Source organism: Charadrius vociferus, unplaced genomic scaffold (assembly GCF_000708025.1).
Source record: "Charadrius vociferus isolate BGI_N301 unplaced genomic scaffold, ASM70802v2 scaffold185, whole genome shotgun sequence".
NCBI lineage: Eukaryota > Metazoa > Chordata > Aves > Charadriiformes > Charadriidae > Charadrius > Charadrius vociferus.
This window is the reverse complement of record NW_009648955.1, coordinates 2,436,905-2,460,644: the sequence shown is the minus strand read 5'-3', so window position 1 is coordinate 2,460,644 and position 23,740 is coordinate 2,436,905. Positions and strand designations below refer to the sequence as shown.

The 23,740-nt window shown below is 40.5% G+C and overlaps 1 protein-coding gene across 1 annotated transcript in view; it reads left to right on the top strand.

Moving 5' to 3' along the window:
• IBTK (inhibitor of Bruton agammaglobulinemia tyrosine kinase) overlaps positions 1 to 23,147 on the top strand; it is a 52,244-nt gene extending 29,097 nt beyond the window's left edge. The window contains 7 exon segments of the mRNA XM_009887463.1: positions 676 to 839; positions 2,857 to 2,949; positions 4,126 to 4,281; positions 11,644 to 11,796; positions 20,281 to 20,361; positions 20,462 to 20,594; positions 23,022 to 23,147. Coding sequence (XP_009885765.1) covers positions 676 to 839; positions 2,857 to 2,949; positions 4,126 to 4,281; positions 11,644 to 11,796; positions 20,281 to 20,361; positions 20,462 to 20,594; positions 23,022 to 23,147 — 906 coding nt within the window.
• The last annotated feature ends 593 nt before the right edge of the window (positions 23,148 to 23,740 follow it).

The window sequence follows — 23,740 nt, the reverse complement described above, 5'->3', positions numbered from 1 at the left end:
AGTTGGTCAAAAGCAGAGTTTGTATTTTGGAGTGTTGCTGAGAAGCTGCTGTTCTTAAAATGGAATAGACAACTTTAAGTAGTTATTGTTTCTCTGATAAAGCAAATAAAAATGAGTATTCCTTATTAAATCCTCTAAGGGTAATTTATTCATGTGGTACTGTAATAAGAATTATTATATGCTGTAGTGTTCAGAAAATTTCAAACTGAAAAAGCAATTATGTAAAGTCCTTATCTACTTCACTTAAAATGCAAAGCAATTCTGAAGTTCAACAAAACAAACAAAAAAAAGAGGTCAAAAAAACTCCAGGAAAATCCTGCTGTTCTTCGACTTCTGTAGTTGAACAGAAGTATGGTCCGGGATAACTGAGGCATAACTGGCAAAGAGGAATAAGTTTGACAAAATTGTGCCTATGTTAAGTGCTAAAGCTTTAGAAGTGAACATCTCGGTGAATTTTCCACTAAAAAGATGCATATTTGGACTTGAGAGGGAAAAAAACCCAGAAGATACAAACAGCAGACTGATCAGGGATTCACTACGTTATTGCTATTTTTGAGGTATCCTTTAAAATCTTTTCGTTTACACGTCATTCGTTTGTAGGATCAACTTTTTTTTTTTCCTAAATGAAAAAATCTAAGAATACTTATTCAGCATTTTTCTGTCTTTTTTTTTTAGGTGAAGGACAAAGCGTGCAGTCAGGGTATAAAACCCTCTCAACCGAACAAGGAGATGAAGTCATACAAGGGATCATCAGCACTGACACAGTCTGTTCCACAGTCCATTCCCAGTGCTAAAAACAACTCTGCAAGCTCTCCCAATTGGGTAGCAACCAGTTTCAGGTGGAGTAATAGTTGTTGTGCCTACCTAACCTACAATCACTGTTGCACACTTGGCAGTGAATGCTAATAATATTATTTTCAGACTAAAAGCTATCAGCTGTCTGCTCTTCAAAATGATCATACATTACTTGACATGTGAATTAAAGATTTTGGTAGTTTAACACAACTGGTATGTTTTTTTAAGTATTCTTTGAGGGTGGCGAGGCACTGGAACAGGTTGCCCAGAGAGGTTGTTGAGGCCCCATCCCTGGAGGTGTTCAAGGCCAGGCTGGACATGACCTCGGGCAACCTGGTCTAGTGGGAGGTGTCCCTGCCCATGGCAGGGGGGTTGGAACTCGATGATCTTTAAGGTCCTTTCCAACCTAAACCATTCTATCATTCTATGATTTGAGAAAAGCAATTGCTAGGTGCATTTTATTTTTCATTTAAGTATTACCAGTCTGGACTTCTAATATCTTTTTTTAGAAGGTCTGCCTGGTTAACACTCTGTAAAATACTTGGCTTTTTTTTTTTTGTACATTCAGACCATGCTTGAAGCCATTAGAAGCACCATTATACTTTGACAGTTTTAAGGCATGCCTTTCGACTTAAACAGTCTGTGAAAATCAACACTACAGGTTTAACTGACGCAGTAATAAAAAAATTGATTATAAATTTTTATCTGTAACAGTATCTGCGTATGAAAAAGGAGCACTACTGTGATATATTGTCTTGCCCGGTGTACTGTCTCTGACAGTTGTCAATAAAGGTGGAATAGAGAAGAGTTTAAGGATTTAGGGAATCATATAGTGATAATTTTCCACAGTTTTCCCAGGCTCTGTTGGTTTGTGGCTGATGGCCTTTGCTAATACAGGTGATACAGCTGTAGAAATTAGAAGTTGCAGCTCTGAAGTGTATTGTTTGGTGAGCCGGGTCCATTAGGAATCTATCTTGTCTCACTATGTATTTGTGCAAGCCCAGTCTATGCGGAGAGGGTAACGCATCCCACAGCCAACTCTTTGGTCTTGAGACTGGTTGGAAGAAGCTCCACCTTCATCTGCTATCTTAGAGTTCTTTTTGAATGTTTTTTAGAGGATTGCATGAAAGGGGAACAAATAAAACCATAAACTTTGTTGTAATGTCACTGTGGCTTTATGGGTTTCCCTTGTACTCTTTCTTCACTTTTTCTAGTATTGCTGGTGTGATGTCAAGAAAAAGCAGGTAGCACTGTTGTGTAGGATGTTTAAAGGATTAATACTGTAGTGTGTTTTGTTGAACTACTCTGGAGTAGCAGTGACAACAGGCTTTGGCGTGACCTCCCAGCAGATAATTCACTAGTTAGTCTATGGCAGTTGGGTTTCTGTAGGGAGAGACAGAGGCAGTACTGCCTGTATTTTATTTCAAAGCTTGTCCTTGAATCTAGTTGTAACACAGCTTAGTGTACAAATGCCTTCAAGTGCACAGGTTTTAATCTATAGTTTTATATAAAGCTTGAAAATGTCTGGATTTAATTCATGTTTATTTTGGTGGAAGTTTAAAATTATGTCATTTATGAAAAGAAACTGATTCCTAAAGTTTGAGACTATTACTAGTGTTTGTGCAGAGCTCAGACTTTGCAAAGAATGTTCTGTTTGCCATATGAAATAATATTAATCCTGTTCTTCAGCTGAAGATCTAATTCAACTGTCATCAAAGAGCTGTGAGCAATGTTCCTCTAGTACTTAGCATGAGCAGGTGACTACTAAATAAGTATCCTGGATTTAGGTATCTAATTTTTTTTAGAGTAATCATAGTTCACATCTTTTTGTTTCATAGTATAATGAGTATTTTTGTAGTGTGTTCTTAAATATGTATATATTTATAAAAGTTTTGTCAGAAACATTCTATTTGAGGTTTGCCATAATTGAAGAAACAGACATAAATTATACATCCGGTTACCAATCTTACATATGATTTAGAGGATTTCAGTGAAGGCTGGAACTGTGGAATGTAAGTAAAAATGAATGCCTTGTAAGGTAACTTTTTATTTTTCATTTAGCCCTGCCAGCCCTCCTGCTATGGATCTAAGAACCATCATGGAAATTGAAGAAAGTATGCAGAAATGTGGAACCATGCCAAAGGCAAATTCAGGGTTGGTAAAAAACCAAAATCTATAAAAGAAAAGCGTGATAGACCAGGCTATTACGAATTTACTTAGTGGTTCAGGCAGTCCAGAATTTAAAACAATCAGGAGAAAAGTTGTCCTATTTGGTTTTGAGCAGCTTCATTTACTTCAGTTCATTATGGTGTGTTTCTGTGAGCATACAAATTTTATCCCTTTATTTTACTGTAGTCTTGTTTTTTCAACTACTGCAAAAGCATGTCTTAGCTGTTGAAATGTGAAAGAGCGAGCTAGTAAGCTAGTATCTTAAATCAGTGGCCTGCTCTGCTGACCTTCCCTATTTCCAACCAAAAAGAATTAATTCTTGTCCCTAGCACTTCGGAAATTACTTGTGGACAAGTACTGTAGTTGATCCTGACCTTTGTTTCTTGTCTCACATTCTCTGACCTCCCACAGCAGCCATGTGTTGATATTGACAATTCTTCCTCAGACAGAAGCAAGACTGGTTGTTGCTTGGAAAAGCATCCCAAAGACACAGGGAGATAAATGTACATTTTTCAGGAGGCAGTGGATTAAACCTAATGTTTCTTAACTGGTGACATATGGAAGAGAACTGGAGATGACTTTCGTGACCTTTGAAGGGTAGCATCCTTATAAAGGAGAGCTAGGACGGTAGTCCTGGAGCCTAATAAAGGGTTGCTGGCTAGGTAGATTCAGAAGCTGTGAGTAATACAGCCAAGACTGAAGAATCCAAATAACTTAGAAAACAAATTATTACAAGTAGAAAAAAATCAGTATATTATGTTGTATATGTTTTTTATGCAGGAATATTTTTTGTTTAAGGGAGCTGAGCTTGTTACAGTCTCTAAAAAGTCACAAAATTAGAAAATAGTCTTCATCTGCTGCTATTCTGCCTTTTTTGAAGACTTGATTCTTACTCTGTATGTTTTTGTTTGTAGACATCTATGTGAAGAATAGTTTTATGGTGCTTTTCTTTCTGTCACTCTTGATATTCATTGATCCTCCTTTTGCTCCCCAGCCATCCAACCTCTCCACCCCACCTATACTCCCCTTTTGGCGCTCTAGAAAAAGTATTTTGGTCTAGGAAAGAAGTATTTCTCAGTTTAATGTGCAAGATTAAAGGCGAGTCATCTCAAACCACACTGATCTTACATCTTCTCTCTTTGCAATATCACTTCACAGCAGAATGGCGTCTCATGGAATCAAGCTTTCTCAGAAACAAAGGAAAATGATTGCCCTGGCAGCAAAAGATAATGGATCAGTAACTAGCAGCACAGAGCCTACTACACTAATAACCACACCACCTCCACCTACGAAAGTTGCAAAACTAGGGAATGCATGGTATGTTATAAATCAAATATCACTTCTTTCTCTTTGGAAGTTTTCTGCGTTGAATAGTCTCTTAGGAGGAGTTTCTCACATAAAAATGGCCTAGGTTCTGTTCACTAAAAGGACTAGCATTGAACTATTTGTATCTACATTTGGTAGTAATCTAGAAATTCAAAGCGGGCAGGGAAATGCAGTGGTTGCAATCTAACAGTTCTTCGAAATTTTGCTATGGTGAGTCAGAAGACTGCATCGCATCTGGTTCTTGCCTGTGTGTGATGTGGTATTTGCAGATGGTATCAAAGTGAAGTATAGAAAAAGAAGGTTGAGCACAAGCTCTGAAACTTAGTCAGGAGAAGGTTATTGAAAACGTTTGAGTGCTGTTTTTTCTGTGTCAAAAACATAAAAAAAATGTTAGCCCTTCCTGGGGGAAAGGGCTAGAATGACTTTGGAGTAAAGCAAAAATAGACCGAAATTATAGATAACAAAATTATCTAGGTGGCTAGGAGCTAGAGGGAGTGACAGGTCCTGTGAAGAATTCTTATGGTGGAAGGATGCATAATGGGTTTAAAATTATTTTTAATGCTGATTACACACAATTTAGCTGTTCAGGTTAATATCACTATCAAATAGGAAAATGTTTCATCATCTGTTCAATGAAATAGGTTCACAACAATGAATGTAATGAGGTGCGAGCCCAATTCATGCTTTGCTTTTCACATTTACAGTTGGTATTGGATGAAAACATATATGTAAAAGTTTTAAGCTATGTAAATTTAATGTGTTTAATTATTACAGAATAAACACTGATGCATTTAATACATCAGTAGGGGCAGTTCTGCCCCTTCATCTTTTCAAGAAGGTCTAGACTCTCATTGCCCCTTGCTTCTGTATCATACCGTAGAAGAACTGTGAGTCAGTCGTCTTTTTCTAGAGCTTACCTGTTTTGTGCCTCAGTGGGAACAAAGCTTGCTACGTGCCCGCCTGTTGTGGTTTAGGCTGAATTGGCCACTGGGGATGTGGGGCACCCCAGATGAGACGGACAGGTGCTTCCCCCGACCTCTCTTCAAACAGAGGCAGAGGAGGGAAAAAGATGCTTATGAGTTTAGAAGGAACTAAACTACTTCAATGAAATATTAGTAATAAAATAAAAAGGGAATAATTAAATATATACAAAACTATATCAAGCTCCCAGGATGAAAATCACATCACTGCTGGCACTGGGGCAGTCCCAAACTAGACTCAGGGACAGACAGGAACCAGATTCCAGATCTGGATTCAGGATCGGGGTCAAAAGCAGACGGACAGACAGAGTCCTTTTCAGATGTCGGCCGTGAAGAAAGAGGCCTGACCCTTTGATCCCTCAGCTTTTATACTGAGCATGAGGCAGATGGGATGGAATGCCCTGTTGGTCAGTTTTGGGTCACCTGTCCTGTCCGCTCCTCCCCGCAGGTGGGACCCCTCTACGCTTTTCCGCTTCCGACCCTCCAATGGGGCAAGTAACCAAGTCAGCTGCCCTTGGCTGTTATAGCAATAAGGATAAGCAAGAGCCTCTCTGCATACCACTCCTTGGTATCAACTATAAACATAGGTCTTATCACTCTGAGAGCAAACATTGTCTGCAAAATATGCTGTTAATTTCAGTAGTTAGAAGAGGCCCAGCTAAGAAGCAAAGTTACTGAACAAAACTGGCCCTGTTTTACTTCAAACTAGGATGCCACCACAGCCACCCTATTTTAAATGGTCTGTTTTAGACAATTTAGCTCTTTTAAATGCTATTGTAGTAGTTTTCCTTTTGTATTGTATAGATTTCAGAGTAAAATAGGAGTCTGTCTTTCAAAGGATAGGTTTATTTTCCACAGTTAGAGCTGTCTCCCTCCTGTGTCCTTTGGCTCTCTTTCCTTTGATCCTTTATATGAATTAGTTGCTCCTTTCAGAAGTAAGAGTAGTAAGCATCTGCAGGAATCTTTGTTTTTCTGCTATGCTCCTGTAAGTTCAAAACAGACATGTAGGTTGTTAGCTATTTAATGAGCGTATGGAGAGAAAAAAAAATAATCACATCACTTGCTGGCTGAGGAAAATGTAGGCTGCGTCCTGGCCATAGTTGCTTCTTGAGAGGCGTTCTGTGTCAAAAGGCTTAGAGCATTATCTAGAACTGCTTGTTTCTCTGCTCCGTTTCATGTGTCTGTTATCTCATCTTTCTTTTTTGGATGGATACTATTGTGATCAGCACCTTGAGTTTGACGTGCCTTTAGATTATTTGAGATTCAACATAAGTCTGTTGGTATGCTGTTAAATTAGTTTAAGACCATAGTAATAACAGTAATATCCCAGAACATAACAGTGGTAAAATAGAGCTGGTGTTCAAAATACTTATCAGTAACATATGGGAAAAACTGTGAGAGTATGTTGTAATCATCCCAAAATCATGCGTTATAAATCAGATAATAATTGATTCTGAAATGGTATTCTGCTTCCAGTTATGACACCAGAATAAGCTTTACTTCTCTAGTGGACATGATGCAGTACACTCAGCCTTATGGTTAAAGGGCTTTACTATTTTACAGGGCCTGTCAAGGATCATATCAGTCTGATCTGAAACGGGCAGTTGTTTGGTGAATTCAAGGTAGTGTGGCATGATGCGTCCTTCAAGTAGTGATTTGGACGGTGATCATAGAATCATAGAATGGTAGTGGTTGGAAGGGACCTCTAAGATCATCTAGTCCAACCCCTCTGCTAAAGCAGGTTCACCTAGACCAGGTTGCACAGGATCGTGTCCAGGTGGGTTTTGAGTATCTCCCAGAGGAGACTCCACAAACCTCTCTGGACAGCCTGTTCCAGTGCTCTGCCACCCTCAAAATAAAGAAGTTTTTTCCTCATGTTCAGACAGAATTCCCTGTGTTCCAGTTTGTGCCCATTGCCCCTTGTCCTGTTGCTGGGCACCACTGAAGAGTGGTGCCGCCATCAAGAGTCTGGCCCCATCCTCTTGACACCCACCCTTTAGGTATTTGTAAGCATTGATGAGATCCCCTCTCAGTCTTCTCTTCCACTGGCTAAACAGACCCAGGTTTCTCGGCCTTTCCTCATAAGAGAGGTGCTCCAGTCCTCTGATCATCTTCATAGCCCTTCTCTGGACTCTCTCCAGCTGGGGTTCCTCCAAGGGTCAGTGATGATGGAACATAAGGCAAAGCCCACAATTTTGTCTTGAAGAGGAAATAGAATGGATTGCTTCACACCTAAGTATTCAGACTCAACCTGACTTCTGAACTGTAATTGAGACCTTCACAATAGAAGAAACAAGGTTTGTAAGATTCTGTGATTCTGTGAATTTCAGAATCCTTAACACTGATACTCTCAAATGCTCCAAAGAACATGCTGCCTGCCTTACACAGGTGATACTGCAGGTCAAGCAGCAGGTTAGTTATTCAGCTTAACTAATGGAAGTGTCACAGCGCAATTGTAGCTCTGAGGCTTAAAATTTGCTGGGACAGACTGATGGTTGAATCAGATCGTGACCAACGCAGGAAATAGTGAGTTATGCTATCCTTTATTACATTAAAAAAATAAATAATCTATCTATGATTTTTAATTTTACTACTAATGTTATAATTATGCATAAACAATATGTAACCTAACATCTACAGTGATGCTGTACACAGTACACAAATTACACGGGCTCATTCACACGCTAATTTACTCATTACAAACCCACCACCTTTCTACCCGTCAGTGACTTGGCGTGACAGCACCAGGAAAGCCATGTTCTTGTGCACTACCTGATGAGTGACTCAGAGGGGTGTCCATGCTGATGTGGTAGGATGCCTGCAGCTGGCCAGAGGTGCTGCTAATGAGGTCGACCAGGGCCTACATGAGTCAGTCCTTTTCCTCGGGCATGCAGCGAAGTCAGGGGCCTTTCTGTGATCAGTCATCACGAGTGGGTCTTCTCTGGAGTCTTCAAAGGAACTTCCCCAGAACTGCCATGCCATGGCTTGGGTTGATGTTAGTGATCACTGGTGTAGGCATTTCATGGGTATTTTCAACCAGTCATCTCAAATATCATCAGTTAATTTCCTTTTTTTTTACTAGCCATTTTCAAGCTGCAGTTTTATATACTTGTCTCTGACAGACTTTGGGAATCAAGGCAAGGGGCCATGAGAACTCCACTGGGAGGATGTTTGTATAGGCCGTCTGTCTTTGTCCAGCCTGGTCTTCCCAGTCACCCCTTCATACACAACTTTTAGGTACAACAATGCCTGAAGTAGGTTTTGGAGGACATTGCGTAGCTTATCTAATTATCTGGGGTTCTTCTAAAGGTGGGTTTTTTTGTTCCTGAAGTCCTATTTTCATTGTATGATAAATGACTCTTCAGAAGTATTTGCACTGATTGATTTAAGCACATGAGCTAGATGCCTCTAGTTAAATGATTTACTTCTTAATACAGGAAATAACATATTAAGAGAAGCTCTGATAAAAGGCATATAAAAATGTAGGCCATAACTTCCTTGATCTGACATCTGAATAGTTTGACTATCCATGCTATTCATGTACTCTCTGATAGACTATTCTTTACCTCTTGGGTTTTATTTAATTTAAACTATGAACTGCCTATGAACTGTTCCTTGCATTTAAAAAGCAACTGTGGACTCATTTTTAAATATGCTTAGATAACTGTGTCCAGAAAATATATTGTGCTCTTAAGGTTCTGATTAAAGAGTTTTTGAAAGTAGCTGGGCTCCACTGTGTTACACAAACCATCTTAAGTTGAAAGGCCAGTGTATACTTCAGGAGGATGGAATCCAATCTAATGCTCATGTGGTCACCACGCATGATTGTGTACGTTCCTCTGGCTGCTGATATGGAAAATGACGGTAGCTCAAGAGTTCAAGCAAAGAACCAGTGGGAGGTGTATGAATATTTAAAATTATGCCTAGCTGCTGGAAAGAGCATTTGTTGAATAAGCTACTCTAGGCAAGTCATCAATTGTTTGATTGCTTCTGCTAGTTGTTCTATATGTGAGGTAGAATGGTGTTACCCATCTGTCTGCTCTAAGTATTTGCAGTATTTGCGAAGTTGTATTCTGTAAATTCACAATGGACTATTAGAGTGCATTTGGCAATAGACTGAGCTTTCCATGCATGCAATATAGTCAAAGCTGTAGAACTTGTGTTCTGATGAAATAAGATACTCATCTTGGATGTGCAGTGAGCATACTTGCCAGGAGGGCATGGGACCGTCCAGCTCTTTTTCAGTTGTCTAAAAGACGGAGTCTGTCATACACAATGTCCTACCTTTCCCACCAGAAGAAAAGTGGAAATTAGAAGGGGAAATAAAAATCACACTAGTATACTAGGAGTATATAATGCGAGAATCTAGGTATTAACTTCATTAGTTCTCCAAACCTACTTTGGTTGAGGGAGGGGGGTGTTGTTTGTTTTGTTTCTTTTAAGCTCAGGAGAATCTATGGGTTTTCAAGAGTGGAGGCATAAAGAAATTAGAAGTCTGTCTTGAGAATTAACAATTGTGTATTTTAATGTCTAGGTTATCAGTTTGTCAGTATTCCAGTTTATACTGAAACATCAACAATTTTGGAACTTCATACTTCGATGTTTTGCAGTTACAGTTTAGAGAAACTTAGTCATATTCCACTTTTTTAAAAAAGATGTATAAATTAGTTTTACTAATGCTACAAATTAGATAGATATGGCAATGTATCAGGCAGGACAAGCTGAAATTTTGAGTTGTTAGTGTTAGGAAAATTTGGACCAGTTGAAGCCAAACTGTTTTAAGCCACTGTTAATTGTTGTGGGTGGGTTCACAAGCTGAGAATCACTCAGGGTTGGGTGGTTTGGATTTTTTTGGGGGGGGAGGGGGGGAGTTCTGGGGGGATTTTTTTGGTGCTGTGTTGCAAGTAGATCTGATTGCAGTACAAAATTTTCATGAAAATGGGTAGGCTACTTAAATGGTAAGTCACGGAAGAAGCTTCTGTGACAGCAAATCCCAAGGGAACCTGGGGTTGCCTACTTGATATTAGTTTGAGGAAGTTCTGGTCAAACACTTGCCCGGACTCTTGTGTGCCAGCTGATAGTAGGAGCCCCTCTGAGCCCCTGCATCTGGAGGCTGTGATTCTGCTTTCTATGCCTTCTGTGCTGCTCATGCAGTATTTAAAAAAAAAAAATACCAAAACAACAACCAAACAAAAAAAGCCAACAAAACAAAAAACAGTGACCAAAAAAACTCCAAACTTAAGCCCGAGTGATCTAGCCTGGGGTTCAGACATCATTCATAACTTTCAGATGCTTTTGTTGCAAGATTTCAGATACAATGTTGCAATGTTTGAATTCCCTCATGGATGTTATCTTAAATTGTATACCATATAGATGTAGTTTGAAAGTCTTTGGCTTCAAATGCTTCCCTTCTTATGGTAGCTACACAAACAATTAGCATTGTATGGAAAGCTTGGCTTACTTCAGTAGTGTTTATAATTGTTCTCTTATTTCCTTGAGTAGATAGCGAGCAGAGCTTTTCTTCCAATACATATTTTGTATATTTGACAATGAGTGGGACTGCAATGCTTAGTATAAATGTAAGCAAATGTATGAAGAATTAATTCCAAAGTCTTGATGGGTAAGGGAAAGACTAATGGTAACTGCCTTGAATTCTGTAAATAAAAAGGCTTTTGGATCAGAAAGTGTTCAAAATAGCTATGATGCTAAATTGTTTTATTTTCATACGTGTTTATTTTTGAAAGGTAATATGCAGGCTTTAGCTCAGTAACCATGCACATTATAATTGAGCAAGTAAAAGAAAATGAAGTGTATCAGTTTTACTCATACCTGTCATAAATAACTTAATCCACAGTGAAATTCGTAACTCATTCAATATGTTGGGGAAAGAAGATCAGCTATATTTGACTTTCGTGGTGGTAAACTTACAGTATTAAATTGAAAGTACTAATTGTGTGTTTTATGAGAATACCTTTCAAGGAATAATACTGTTAGAAAAGGTACAGCTTGTTGAAGACAAGGTGTCTGTGACAGTAAAATTGTTTTTTAAGAGGATGGTTTAGGGGCAGAATAAATTGAGGTCTGGTTTTCGGGTTTTGGGGTGGTTTTATTTTTTTCCTTCTAGTGAAATTTCCATATTACTGGCTTGTTCTGTTCTCATAGGTATCTATTTTCTAATGTTTACCTATTTGATCCGAAGTGACTTATTTTAGCAAATAAGGTCTTGCAGGCATAATGGTGATACACAAAAGCTAAGTAATACATTTTTATTTTTAGTAACTGAAAAGGCCCTCTTTGCTATCTGAAGCGTGGAACAACATGGAGTCCTGGAAAATGCATGTATAAAATGAGTTGTTCTGGGGTTTTTTTTAAGGTCATCTTCATTACATTCTTCTTTGCCAAAGTCATTCCGTGATCTTGTAATGGAAGAAGAAAAATGTATGAGTGCAAATAATTCACCTGGTACTGGTATCAAAAGAGCCGGATATAAAGGAACTGAGGATTCATCAGTCCAAAACACCACAAGGTAAGAAAGCAGTCTTTTCCTAATTGATCAACCATTATACAAGAACCACAATAACCTGTTTAAATTCTGCTGAAATAAGAAAGGATAAAAATGTCATTAAAAAAGAAATAAATCCTATGAGCATTCTTTTAATGATTCTGTTAATAGAATTTTGTGAATGAAATACTCTCATGAGTAGGAAGCTTAAAGACTAAAGCGATTTAATGCCACTGATAATATTTTGTTTGAGGTTTGAAGTGTTTGTGTCCATATATATGGACATATGTGTGTGTACATTTGTACATGTATGTATAAAAATGATAAACCTATATTTTGGAACTTCTGTTAAATTTAGATATTTTTTCATTCAGATACGGCATGTATGAAACAAAGTTTGCTTAGGAGTATTTCTGTGTAACCACTGAGTGGATGAAATCAGTTTATTCAAACACAGTTCTGGCATTTCCTGATCTGAGTTTTCTTATTAGCTGCCATAATTGTTCAGGTGCAGTTTTTCATAGATTAAGAGGGCTTACTGAAATATTGATGCATTGGTTATGTCTGTGTACTAGAATTACTGGGGGACTACAATTCTGAGGACAAAAATAACTTCTTCTGAGGTGCATGTGAATTATACGTCTAGTTATTAGACAACATTATTACAATTCTGAGGACAAAAATAACTTCTGAGGTGCATGTGAATTATATGTCTAGTTATTAGACAACATTACTCTTTGGTCAACTTGTTTTAATGACATGTCCTCTTGCTACCTCCAATAAAATCTATCTCTTGGGTTAAAATAGCTGTCTAAGCTGAAGAAAGACATGTCAGCCTTATTCCTGGAGGTCTGTATGACTTGAGTTGCCCACCCACCTGCATCTCTTCCCCCTGTCTATCATCAGTAACTTTGAATGCTATGCATTTCAAATGTATTTACAATACAGAGGGCCTGAAAATCTGGAGAGAGGAAAAAAAAAAAAAAAAATCCAGACTTTCCCACCCACCGTCTGGAAGTGGCACAGGCCAGGTAGGAGAGCCAAGGGTGACCGCAGGACGGGCCAGGCGGTCGCCTTCCTATAACTGTCTAAGCTGAAGAAAGACATGTCAGCCTTATTCCTGGAGGTCTGTATGACTTGAGTTGCCCACCCACCTGCGTCTCTTCCCCCTGTCTATCATCAGTAACTTTGAATGCTATGCATTTCAAATGTATTTACAATACAGAGGGCCTGAAAATCTGGAGAGAGGAAAAAAAAAAAAAAAATCCAGACTTTCCCACCCACCGTCTGGAAGTGGCACAGGCCAGGTAGGAGAGCCAAGGGGGACCGCAGGACGGGCCAGGCGGTCGCCTTCCTGAGAGGGGCACAGCGGCGCTGTGCTGGTGGAGTGAGATGAGCAGAGCAGGCTCCGTGATGGACAGCAGGGTGAGCCACGGTCAGTGCGCACAGATAGGTCCATTGCGATGAGGCAGGGTTGAGGTCAAACGTGCAAGTCAAGTCAGGAACGGCAAGGCTGGGCTTGGGTGTAGCTGCAGCCTGGCTCAAGAAAGGCCATGACTGAGGGACTGGGCTTAAATGCAGCTCCTGAGTAAGGAGGAGGGACCCCCATGAGCCTTCACACAGCTTTTCCTTACAACTCAGTTTTGGTCATAGCAGCCTGACTCAAGTTTACATCGCTGTGCTGAGGGAGAAGAGTTTACAGAGCCTGTTGGTGCACAGGGAGCCCTGACACCCATTAGCCCCTAGTTTTTGTTATGAATTCCTGTTTCGCCCCCCTCCAAAAACTATCGCCTCCTTAGGGAAAAAGTTCTGCTGGGCCTTGCTCTTGGTTGTTCAGCTTGTCTAGAAACTGGTGCTTCCCTAGGGCAGAAGTAGTATGTGTCCTATTGGTAGATTAAAAAAAAGGTAGAAATATAGGAACATTGTGTGTGGGATGGTGTTAGAGGAGAGAGGTGGGAGGGATTTGGAGAGTGTGTGTGAAAGGTGGGCATTCTTCAGGAACAGAGGGATAAAGCTGAAGTTACTGTGGTGAGCGGAGAAGCAGGGACACAAAGCACACATCTGCAGAAACCCAGGTATCGTTAGCTTTGTTGCTAGCAAAGTAATAAAGCTTTTCGTCACGTGGGAGATGGCAAGGGCTGGTGATAAGGGAATTTGCACTGGGTGCTATTATTTACTTTGTCACACCTGCTCTGTGATCTTCATAAAGTAATTTCTTTTCCTTTTGCATTGCTCTGTCTAGTCTGTGCAATCTGGCCAGTCTGCACCCTCTCAAAGTGGATTATTTGAGCTGAATCCGGGCCTAATACGTTAGCTGTCTGAAAATGATGCATTAAGCTAGTGGGAACCTAGATGACTAGATTGACTATAATCAGTTGGAAAAGTCGACAATTCCAGAGCTATTTCGGGTTTTGAATTGTGTCTGAAGATGCTTATTTCTCTCTATTAGGTATAAAGAGCCTAGGTGACTAGTTCATCCATCTGAAAGTTAGGAGTTGAGTTTCTAGTTTGAGGTAATTTTATTCTTTGACTGTACAGTTTCTGTCACAGTAGGCTCTGAGTTTTGCCTGCGGCATTCAAGGGCTATTTCTGTGAGGATTAATTATCCAGACCCTTACCTCTTCCTTTTTAACGAAAGGAAATTGCACGTGCATAGAGCATGAGTCAGACCCGCTGATGGGACACTGAAGATACTTGCGTGGCTTCTGTTCCTGCTTTGTCTTTTTTCTTTGGATAAACGATGCGGTAATTAAACTGACAGTTTTCTTAAGTCTCTGGATGAGGGATTTTTGGTAGTTGCATAAACACACTTCCATATACTGTCACCTTCCAATTTATGCAACCCAGAAATTTTCTGTAGATGAACCATGTCATGAATGTGGAGATGTGAACTGGATCCGGTCCAGAGGCAGATGAGCCCGAAAGCTGGGCTGTGTGGATGTGGCTGCATTGTTTCCAGGGACAGCTCAGCCTTGGGAGGTATGCGGTGCAGCTGTTCATGTGTAGCTCATAGTCTAAGCTGAAAACATAGGCCTGACATGACTTAACTTTGTTGTGGCAGCCTGGGTTGTCTTCACTGTGTTACTCCAGGGAGCAGTGAAGAGTCTTAGAGGAAACAAGTCTTTGTGGCTTCGCGTGGGAATGGCCTAGTTCTGGCATGGCTAATAATGAGCTAATAAGTAGTACATGACTCAAATGGTACAACAAAACCCAAGAGGTTCTGCAGGAGACCAGGCTTTGTGTTCCCTTTTCTGGGAGCAGTCATTAGATCAGGGAAGCACCGGACCTGAACTGGCTTTAAATGAACAAATCCTCAAGAAACACTGGGGAGCTGAGTGCTGGGACATCTTGGTGGCTGTGCAGGAGTCATGGCAAGTTCAGCCAACTGAGTTAATCAGGTTGGTTCAGTATTGATGATACTTGGCTGTTTCCATGCAGAACCACTTACGTCTCTGCATCAGTCTTTAATTTTCAAGACTTCCAGGTTTCCAAGCTCTATATTTTTGAGGCTTTTTTCCATTTTTCTGTATATGCTAGCTTCCCATTTCCTGTCTGTTCCATTTCTCGTAGTTATTTTGATGCCAGCTGAGGAATTAAGCTAGCATGTTGCAATATCTGCAGTTGATTTAATATCTGGACTGAGTGTCTTGCTAGCAAGAAGCACAGATGTACGTACGTACAAACAGCTTCAAAATAACTGAACTACTTCATACATTTTAAAGCCACGTTAAATTGAGGGAGATGACACAGGTATTTAAACTTACCTTTTAATTGATCACTAGAGTGTGCTATGACACTGGAACTATTAGTACCAGCTTTTGGAAATTTCTGTTGCGGTGGCTTTTTGGTTGTAGGTTGGGATTTTTTGTTGGTTGGTTTGTTTGTTTAGAAGTCTTACTCTGGAAAGAACTCTTTATCTGTACTGAAACAAGTTTAACAATCTACTTGGATTCATTTATAGTGGTGCTGTGAGTAGTTTGGATTGTGAGTGGGAAGAAGAGCATAGCTGTCAAATGGGCTGAATAGGTGTTGGTTATTGTTACATGTGCAGGAAGGTGAGCATTATTAAAGAAGGTGAAAAAAGAGATGAAGTTGAGAGATGACACCAGAATAAAAGCATTTATTAAATTGTACAAATATGCTCTTAATTAAACAAACCAGCAAGCAAAAAACTGCCTTTGTCCCCTCTTCTCCTTCCTTCCTTTTCTCTGGTTCTTTCCTGCTTTTTATTATGTTACTATCTTTCCTAAGTGCAGTAAAAGCTGGAAGCTGATTATCTAGAATAGTAGTAGCCCCCTGCTGTTGAAATCATAGAATAATTTAGATTCTCTAGTTCAGCCTCCTGCTCAAAATAAGTCAAACTAGATGATGTGGCTCAAGGCCTGGTCCAGTTGAATTGTGACTGCTTTCAAGTATGAAGATACCCCAACCTTTCTGGGCAACATGTTCCAGTGTAAGATCATTCCCATAGTGGGATTTTTTTTCCCCTTATATCTAACTGGGATTTCCTATATTGCAGCTTGTGCATGTTGCCTCTTATTCCATTACTGTGCACCTCTTAAGATTTCCAAGAAGATTCTTGCTGCATCTTTTCTCTACCTTCCAGTTCGGTAGTTGGAAGACAGCAGCGAGATCTCCCCTTTTTGCCCTCTTTTAGGATTAACAAAATACAGTTCCTCCTGTTGTGTGCTCCAGCCCCTAATCTTGTTGGCACTCCACTGGACTTGTTCCAGCCTGACAGCATCCTTCTTGTACTGAGGAGCCCAAAACTGGGTATGATACTTTGTATGTAGACTAAAAAATACAGCATAGAGGGGAAGAATCACTTCCTTTGACTCTGTGGCCACAATCTTTCCAGTATAGCCCAGTATGCAGTTGGCCTCCTTTGCTGCAAGGGCACATGCCGATTCATCTTTGACTTGCTGCCAGCCAGGACTTTGCAGGTCCTTCTCTGCAGAGCTACTTTCTAGCCAGTTGACCCCTGGCCTGTACTTCTGCGTGGAGCTAGTCTCTTCCAAATACAGGACTTTGCTCTTGCCTTTGACATTAATGAGTTCTCAGTTGCCCATTGCTTCATTCTCTTGAGGGCCTTCTGAATGGCAGCCTGGCATTCAGAATGTGGACTGCTGCACCCTCCCCACCATCTCCCCATCCATCTGTGGCATTTCTGAGAGTGCGCTCCTTTCTACCAAAGATGCTAAACAGGATTGGTCCCAGTATCAGTCCCTGAGGACTACCACCTGTAGTACTTGGTTTCCAGTTGGTCTTTGTACAGCTAATCCACAAGCCTCGAAGCCCTTCAGTCCAGCCCATCTTCCAACCATCTTGTAGTCCATTTACTCAGTCCATATTTTTCAGACTGAGTATGAGGATACAATAGCGTAACATGTCAAAGACCTTGCTGAAGCCAAAGAACATGATGTCCCCTGCTCTCTGGTTGTCTGCAGAGCCTGCCATCCTATCACAGAAGGCAATCAGGTTGGTCAAACCCTATTTGCCTTGTGTCATAAATCCATGCTGGCTGTTCCCAGTCATCTTCTTGTCCCACATGTGCTCAGAAATTACTTCTAGAAGGGTTTGCTCCACAACCTTCCCTAGGATTGAGATGAGAGTGATCAGTCTGTAGTTCCCCATATCCTTCTTCTTGAAAATGAATATAACATTTAGCTTTTTCTAGTCATCAGGAAACTTCAGTGCTTGGTTGTTTTGTTTTTCTTGCTAATATGAAAGCTTTCCTTTTGTCCTGCACATTCCTCAGTTTTTTCAGCTCTAGCTGGGCATTGGCTCTTTCAACTCTATCCCTGTACACAGAAGTAATACTTCTATGTTCCTCTGGTGTAGACTGTCCCTGCTTCCACTGTTTATACATGTCCTTTTTGAATTTGAAGTCCATGTAGAGTTGCCTGTTCATTCGTGTCAACCTTCTGCCATGCTTGCTTGATTTAAGGCACATTGAAATGACCTGGTTCCGTGGTTGGAGGAGGCTGTCCTTGTATATCAGAACTCAGTCCACACACCGTCTATATGAAGTGTAGTTATTCTCTATAGTTTTTTCCTTTGCAAGGTTAGAGATAATTTTTAGTGTTATCTCAGAAGATGATCAGTGGAAGGCTCAAAATCAGTTACTGTTCTCTGCATCTATGACAGTTTAAATTATTCTTCCTTTAACCTAAGAGACCCAAGCTGAAAGCTCGTCCAAATAAGCTTTGTCCAGTGTGGTATATGTTGGCAAAAATATTTGTTTCAAATGGAAACAACTGTTTTTTGTCCCCCCAGCCACATACTTCTGATTCGTTATCATGATCAGTACACCTTGGATTCTCCTTTTTCTTTTCAAGCTGAAAAACTCCTAGCTTATAGCTACTACAGCCTTCACTTCAGTCTTTTGTTTTGTACTTCTGAATTTCCTTTCCCATGGCTTTGTTCCACAATCATACTGTTAATTTTTATCCTTTGCTAAATTAATAGTGTCTTTTTAATGTTGTCTACTGGTTTGAGCTTTGCTACTTATTGTGTCCACCAATGTTAACTTAGTTATATTTCTTTCAGTTAAGTTGTTCTCTAAAATAATGATTAACCCAGCTGTCAAGTGAGTAAGGAGTTATCAAGGTAGGAGAAACTTGCTTAAAAAAACCAAAATGGTTATGTGGCGCATGACTCAGTGTGTTACAGAATTCCCATATTCGTTTACCACACTTACCTGGCATGACCTGATACTTCTCTTAAATAAAATAGGATTCTCTAACCTGCCATTGGTTTTCTTTTACCAAAGATAAAACAGAAAAAAAATTTCCAAAATACTGATTTTCTGCCTTTCTCATGGCCAGCTCTTCATCTCCCAGTACTCCCAAGTCCTTCTCAGCTGGGCTGCTCTCAATCCCTTCATCCCCCAGCCTGTATTGATGCTGATGGTTGCCCTGACCCAGGTGCAGGACCCTGCACTTGGCCTTGTTGAACCTCATGAAGCCCACTTCTTGAGCCTGTCCAGGTCCCTCTGGCTGGCATCGTGTCCCTCAGGCATGTCAACTGCACCACTCAGCTTGGTGTCATCCACAAAGTTGCTGAGGGTGCACTCAATCCCACTGTCCATGTCATTGATGAAGATAATAAACAGCACTGGTCCCAATACAGACCTCTGAGGGACACCACTTGTTACCGATCTTCATCCGGACATTGACCACCATTACTGAAAATGGAGGGTAAGGATCATCTTGACTAACATGAACTGTGCTTTCCTGGTGGAAACACAGAAGCAATATGGCCTGGCAATCTGCTGGTTTTGATTCAAGGGAGTGACACTGTAGAAAGCCTCTTTTGAAATCCAGTGTTATGCCGTTCTTTGAGAAGTTGGCTGTTTGGTGGGCAAAATTATGTTTTGTGACAAAAAGCTGGGCATGGTTCATTTAAATGCTATTTTTGATGATGGATGTTGCATTTAAGATTTTTTTGAGATCGTGCTCTCATTGCTTAGCGGTAGGAATCATGGTTTTTGTTATCCTTGGAATTGTGTTCTGGGGAAAATATTCCAGGCAGAGAACTCAGCAGTTACTGGAATTCTCTTTGCTTTCTATAGATTTTTCCTCTTTTCTAAGAGTTTGTGGCCACTTACAGAGGATTACCAAAGCCTTAAAGAAAATTGAGACTGATTTATTGAAATACCAACACCCTTTGGGTTTTTTACAATAATTCAAAAAAAGTCTGCTAGCTTTTCATAGTATGCTGTAACACTTTTTTTAGAGTTCTGGAAATGGCAAAAATTGCCAAAGATTGGTATTAAGAATAAATCTCTCTCTTCCTTTTGACCTACTGATGTAAGATTTTTCTGACAAACATACTTGTTTCTTAAGGCATACAAGGTACCAAATGTGACTTATTTTCGTTGAGAGGTTAATGTTTTGCAACTGAATAAAATATCTTCCTGTTAGGAATTCTAGTAATATTTCAGGATTTTTTTTTTTTTTTCCAATTCTGTTAATTCTAGTTTTATGCTGTTCGTATGAACGTGGGAGGTGATTGCAGGATATGTACTGAAAGTCCGTAATTTCTGGGCTTATGCTTGAGGAAATAATTTATTAGTGCTATTGTAGCACTGGTTCTTTTACATGAAACACTTAATTTGAATGCAGGACAGTTATCTGGGTGTTTTTATCTTGAAGCCATATTCTTTTCATGTTAATTGCAAACATTTATAGTCAATGCTGTTCATAACTCAGTTGACTTTTTTTTTTTTCTTAAATTGCCTTTGTTCAATTGCTCAAATGTTAGGAAATGCCAGAATTAACACCCAAGCTGAAAATTCATTAAGTTCTGGTAGTCAGAAACAAGCATCAGTGTCTCTTCTAGTCATAGTATCACACTTAAAGACAAATTCAGCATTGCATGCTAATGCCTTTCTTATGGAAAAACCCTACACATTTGTAATTGCCTGCTGTAAATTTGTACTTCACAGTATGATGTAGGAGAATGCTCTGTCTGTAACTTTGGCTCTCCTTTCCTACCCTTTTCCAGGTGCACCGCTAGAAGCAGTCGAGGTCTGGAAGACCATGTTCTGGATTCTCCACAGCTGGAGAGTCATAATTAAGTTTGATAGTGGCTTAGATTCTGGTGCTTGTTTTCTGTGTGTTGTGCTGAACATGTTCTGGGTGTTGCCTCATAGTGTCATTTGTTGTTTTGTTTTTTTTTTTTGCAGTCCTTGGTTAGCAGCATCGCCATCTAGCTCTCCTGTCATAGCACCTGTCATGTTTTCGGCTATTGTAGAGGAAGAGCTCCAGCAAGAAGCTGCTCTTATTAGGAGCAGAGAAAAACCTTTGGCTTTGATCCAGGTAAAGCGCTAAGTTACTGCAGCTGTGAAGTAACACAAGGAGTTTCCAATAGCTGTTTTGGAGATCAGTTTTTAGGATTAATTATGTATTGGTACGCTTAGTATGATTTATATAATGATATTAAATAGAATTTAATTTTATATAATTTAATCACATTGCTGTTTGATAAGGTAGGCCTATATTAAAGTCAGATTGACTACTGAGTTCATGATTAATGCATTCCCAGCATCAAAGAGTGGTTGAGGTTGGAAGGAACCTCTGGGAGTTGTCTAATCGAAACCCGTGCTCAGAGCAGGGTCAGTTAGAGCAGGTTGCTCAAAGCTGTGTCTGGGCAGCTTTTGAGTATTTGCAAGAACGGAGGCTCCATGACCTCTCGGGGAAACCTGTTCCAGTGTCTATCCACTCTCACAGTAAAAAAGATTTTTATCTTTAAGTGCAATTTTCTGTGCCCATTGCCTCTTCTACTGTCACTGGGCACCACTGAGAAGAGCATGGCTCAGTCTTCATTCTCTCCCATCAGATATTTATATGCTTTGATACGCTCCCTAAATCTTATCTTCTCCATGCTAAACAACTGCAGTGCGCTCAGTGTCTTCTCATATGTCGGGTGCTCCATGCTGTTAATTGGTTTTTTGTGTCCCTTCACTGGGCTGTCTCCAGTATGTTCTTGTCTGTCTTGTACTGGGGAGTCCAGAAGTGGACCCAGCATTCCAAATGTGTCTCGCCAGTGCTGGGTAAGAGGAAGGATCACCTGTCTCAATCTGCTGGCAATGCTGTCCCTCGTAGAGCACAGAAGGCTGTCACCCTTCTTTGCCACATGAGCACATTGCTGGCTAACAGTCAACTTGTCCACCGCGACCTCAGATCCTTTTATGCTAAGCTGCTTTCCAGCCTGTCGGCCCCCAGTGTGTAATGGTGCTTGGGCTTATTCTTCCCAGGAGCTGGACTTCACATTTCCCTTTGTTGAACTTCATGAGGTTCCTCATAGCCCATTTATCCAGCATGTCTGAGTCCCTCGAAGTGGCAATGCAACCATCTGACACATCAGCCACTCCTTGCAATTTTGTATTGTCTGCAACCTTGCTGAGGGTGTACTCTGTCCCATCGTGTGGGTAACTAATGAACATGTTAAACAGTACTGGCCTTAGTCTCAGTATTGATGGTAGTGACTGACCTCTAGCTGGACTTTGTGCCACTGATCACAACCCTTTGAGGTCAACCAGTTCAGCCAGTTTTCAGTCTGTCTCACTGTCCATTTATATTCTATGTACTTAAGCTTGTCCACTTAAGCTCTTGGTCCGTACTTAAGCTGTACCACTTTCCTAGGGATCAAGATAAGGTAGTCACTCAGATTCTCCTTGCCCTTCTTGAAAGTAGGAATGACATTTGCTTCCTTTCAGTCCTCAGGAACCAATCCTTATTGGATTTTTTTTTTTTGAGAGTGGGCTTGCAATCATATTCGCCAGCTCTGATCTCAGGGGCCTGGGATTGCTGAAGGCGACTTTGCAACGAAAGACCAAGATGAAGGCAGCTGTTAGTTCCCCAGACTTCTCCATGTCCTTTGGCGTTCAGCAGTGAGCCTATGTCATCTTTTTGCTGCTGTGGAAGCCTTCCTTGTTGCCCTTCATGTCCCTTGCTAGATTCAACTCCTGATGGGCTTTGACTTTCCTAATTCTCTTCTGTGTGCTCAGACAGTGTCTCTGTTTTCCTTCTGGGTTACCTTTCTCTGCTTCTGCCTCTTGTATGCTTCCTTTTTGTTTGAGTTTTGTCAGGAGCTTATTTATTTCATCCACGCAGGCCTCCTGCCACTCTTGCTTGGCTTCCTGCTCATTGGCATGGACTATTCTTGAGGTTGAAGAAGGTGATCCTTAAAATCAACCATCTGTCCTGGACCCCTCTTCTTTCCAGGGCCATATCCCATGAATTTTTTCCAAGCAGATCCATGAAGAGATCACAGTCTTCTCTTCTGAAGTCCCAGGTTGTTATCCTGCTCTCTGTATTGTTACCATTTCTTGGGATCCTGAGCTCCACTATCTCATGGTCATTGTAGCCAAGGCTGCCCTTGACCACCTCATCCCTGACCAGTCCTTATTTGTTTGTAAGTATGGGATCCAGCAGAGTGCCTCCCTTTGTCAGCTCCTTGATCATCTGTGTTAGGAAGTTTTCACCAACGCAAACCTCCTGGAGTGCCTGTGCCCTACTGTGTTGCCTTTCCAGCAGATACTAGGGTGGCTTGTTTCCCATGAGGAGCAGGGCCTGTAAAGATGAGGTTTCTTCAAGTTGTCTGAAGAATGCCTCATCTACTATTTCTTCAGAGGTCTGTAGCGGACGGGCGTTCAGGACCAGTAAAGCCGGTTCGTAACTGTGCTACTGGTGTAAACGTAGATCTGACACTGATGTACATGTTATTTTTTCCTTTCCTTCCAGATTGAGGAATGTGCTATTCAAGATTTATTAATCCACTATGAAGCTTTTGACAACCCTGATGAATTTGTGACTGTTGAAAGGGCTCCGCAGGGACCTATGGCAGCACCTATGTGGAACAAGCACTAATTTGTACTCTTCACAGTCCACGTTGTATGTGCACTTCTGAAGTTCTAATTCTTGTTACAAGTTAAATGGGACTGGAAGAACAGGAATAATGTAATTTTTAACATCAGCATTAAAACACTGCACATAATCACTAGGTATTTGTTAGAGAGAATGGAAATAATGTGTTCACTGTGTCCTTTACCCACAGCATCTATTGTATGTATGTTTTGAGAGAATTTCTTTAACAAGACATATTATTAGTAATGTTACATGAAGATGTAGATTGGAAATGCATTTGCTGATCTTAAATTGTGAGGGGTTTTTGTTAAATTCACAGATGGCTGAAAAGCGAGTGCTTATTTTGTGATTTAATGTGGAATTGAATGTGCAGAATTATACATCTTTAAAGTTTGGGGCGGGGGGTTATGTTCTTCAGAGCTTTCTGGCAAATTGAGAATATTGACAAAAGTTTGTGCTTGAACTTCATGTAAAAGTACAGTTTGATAATGCAGTTTTCCTCGAAGTTACGCGTGTAAGTACTGGTTCTCTGATTGTTGCTGCCAGTGCTTTTTACTGTGACGCTCCACGATGAACCTCTACGCTGTACCTAAGTG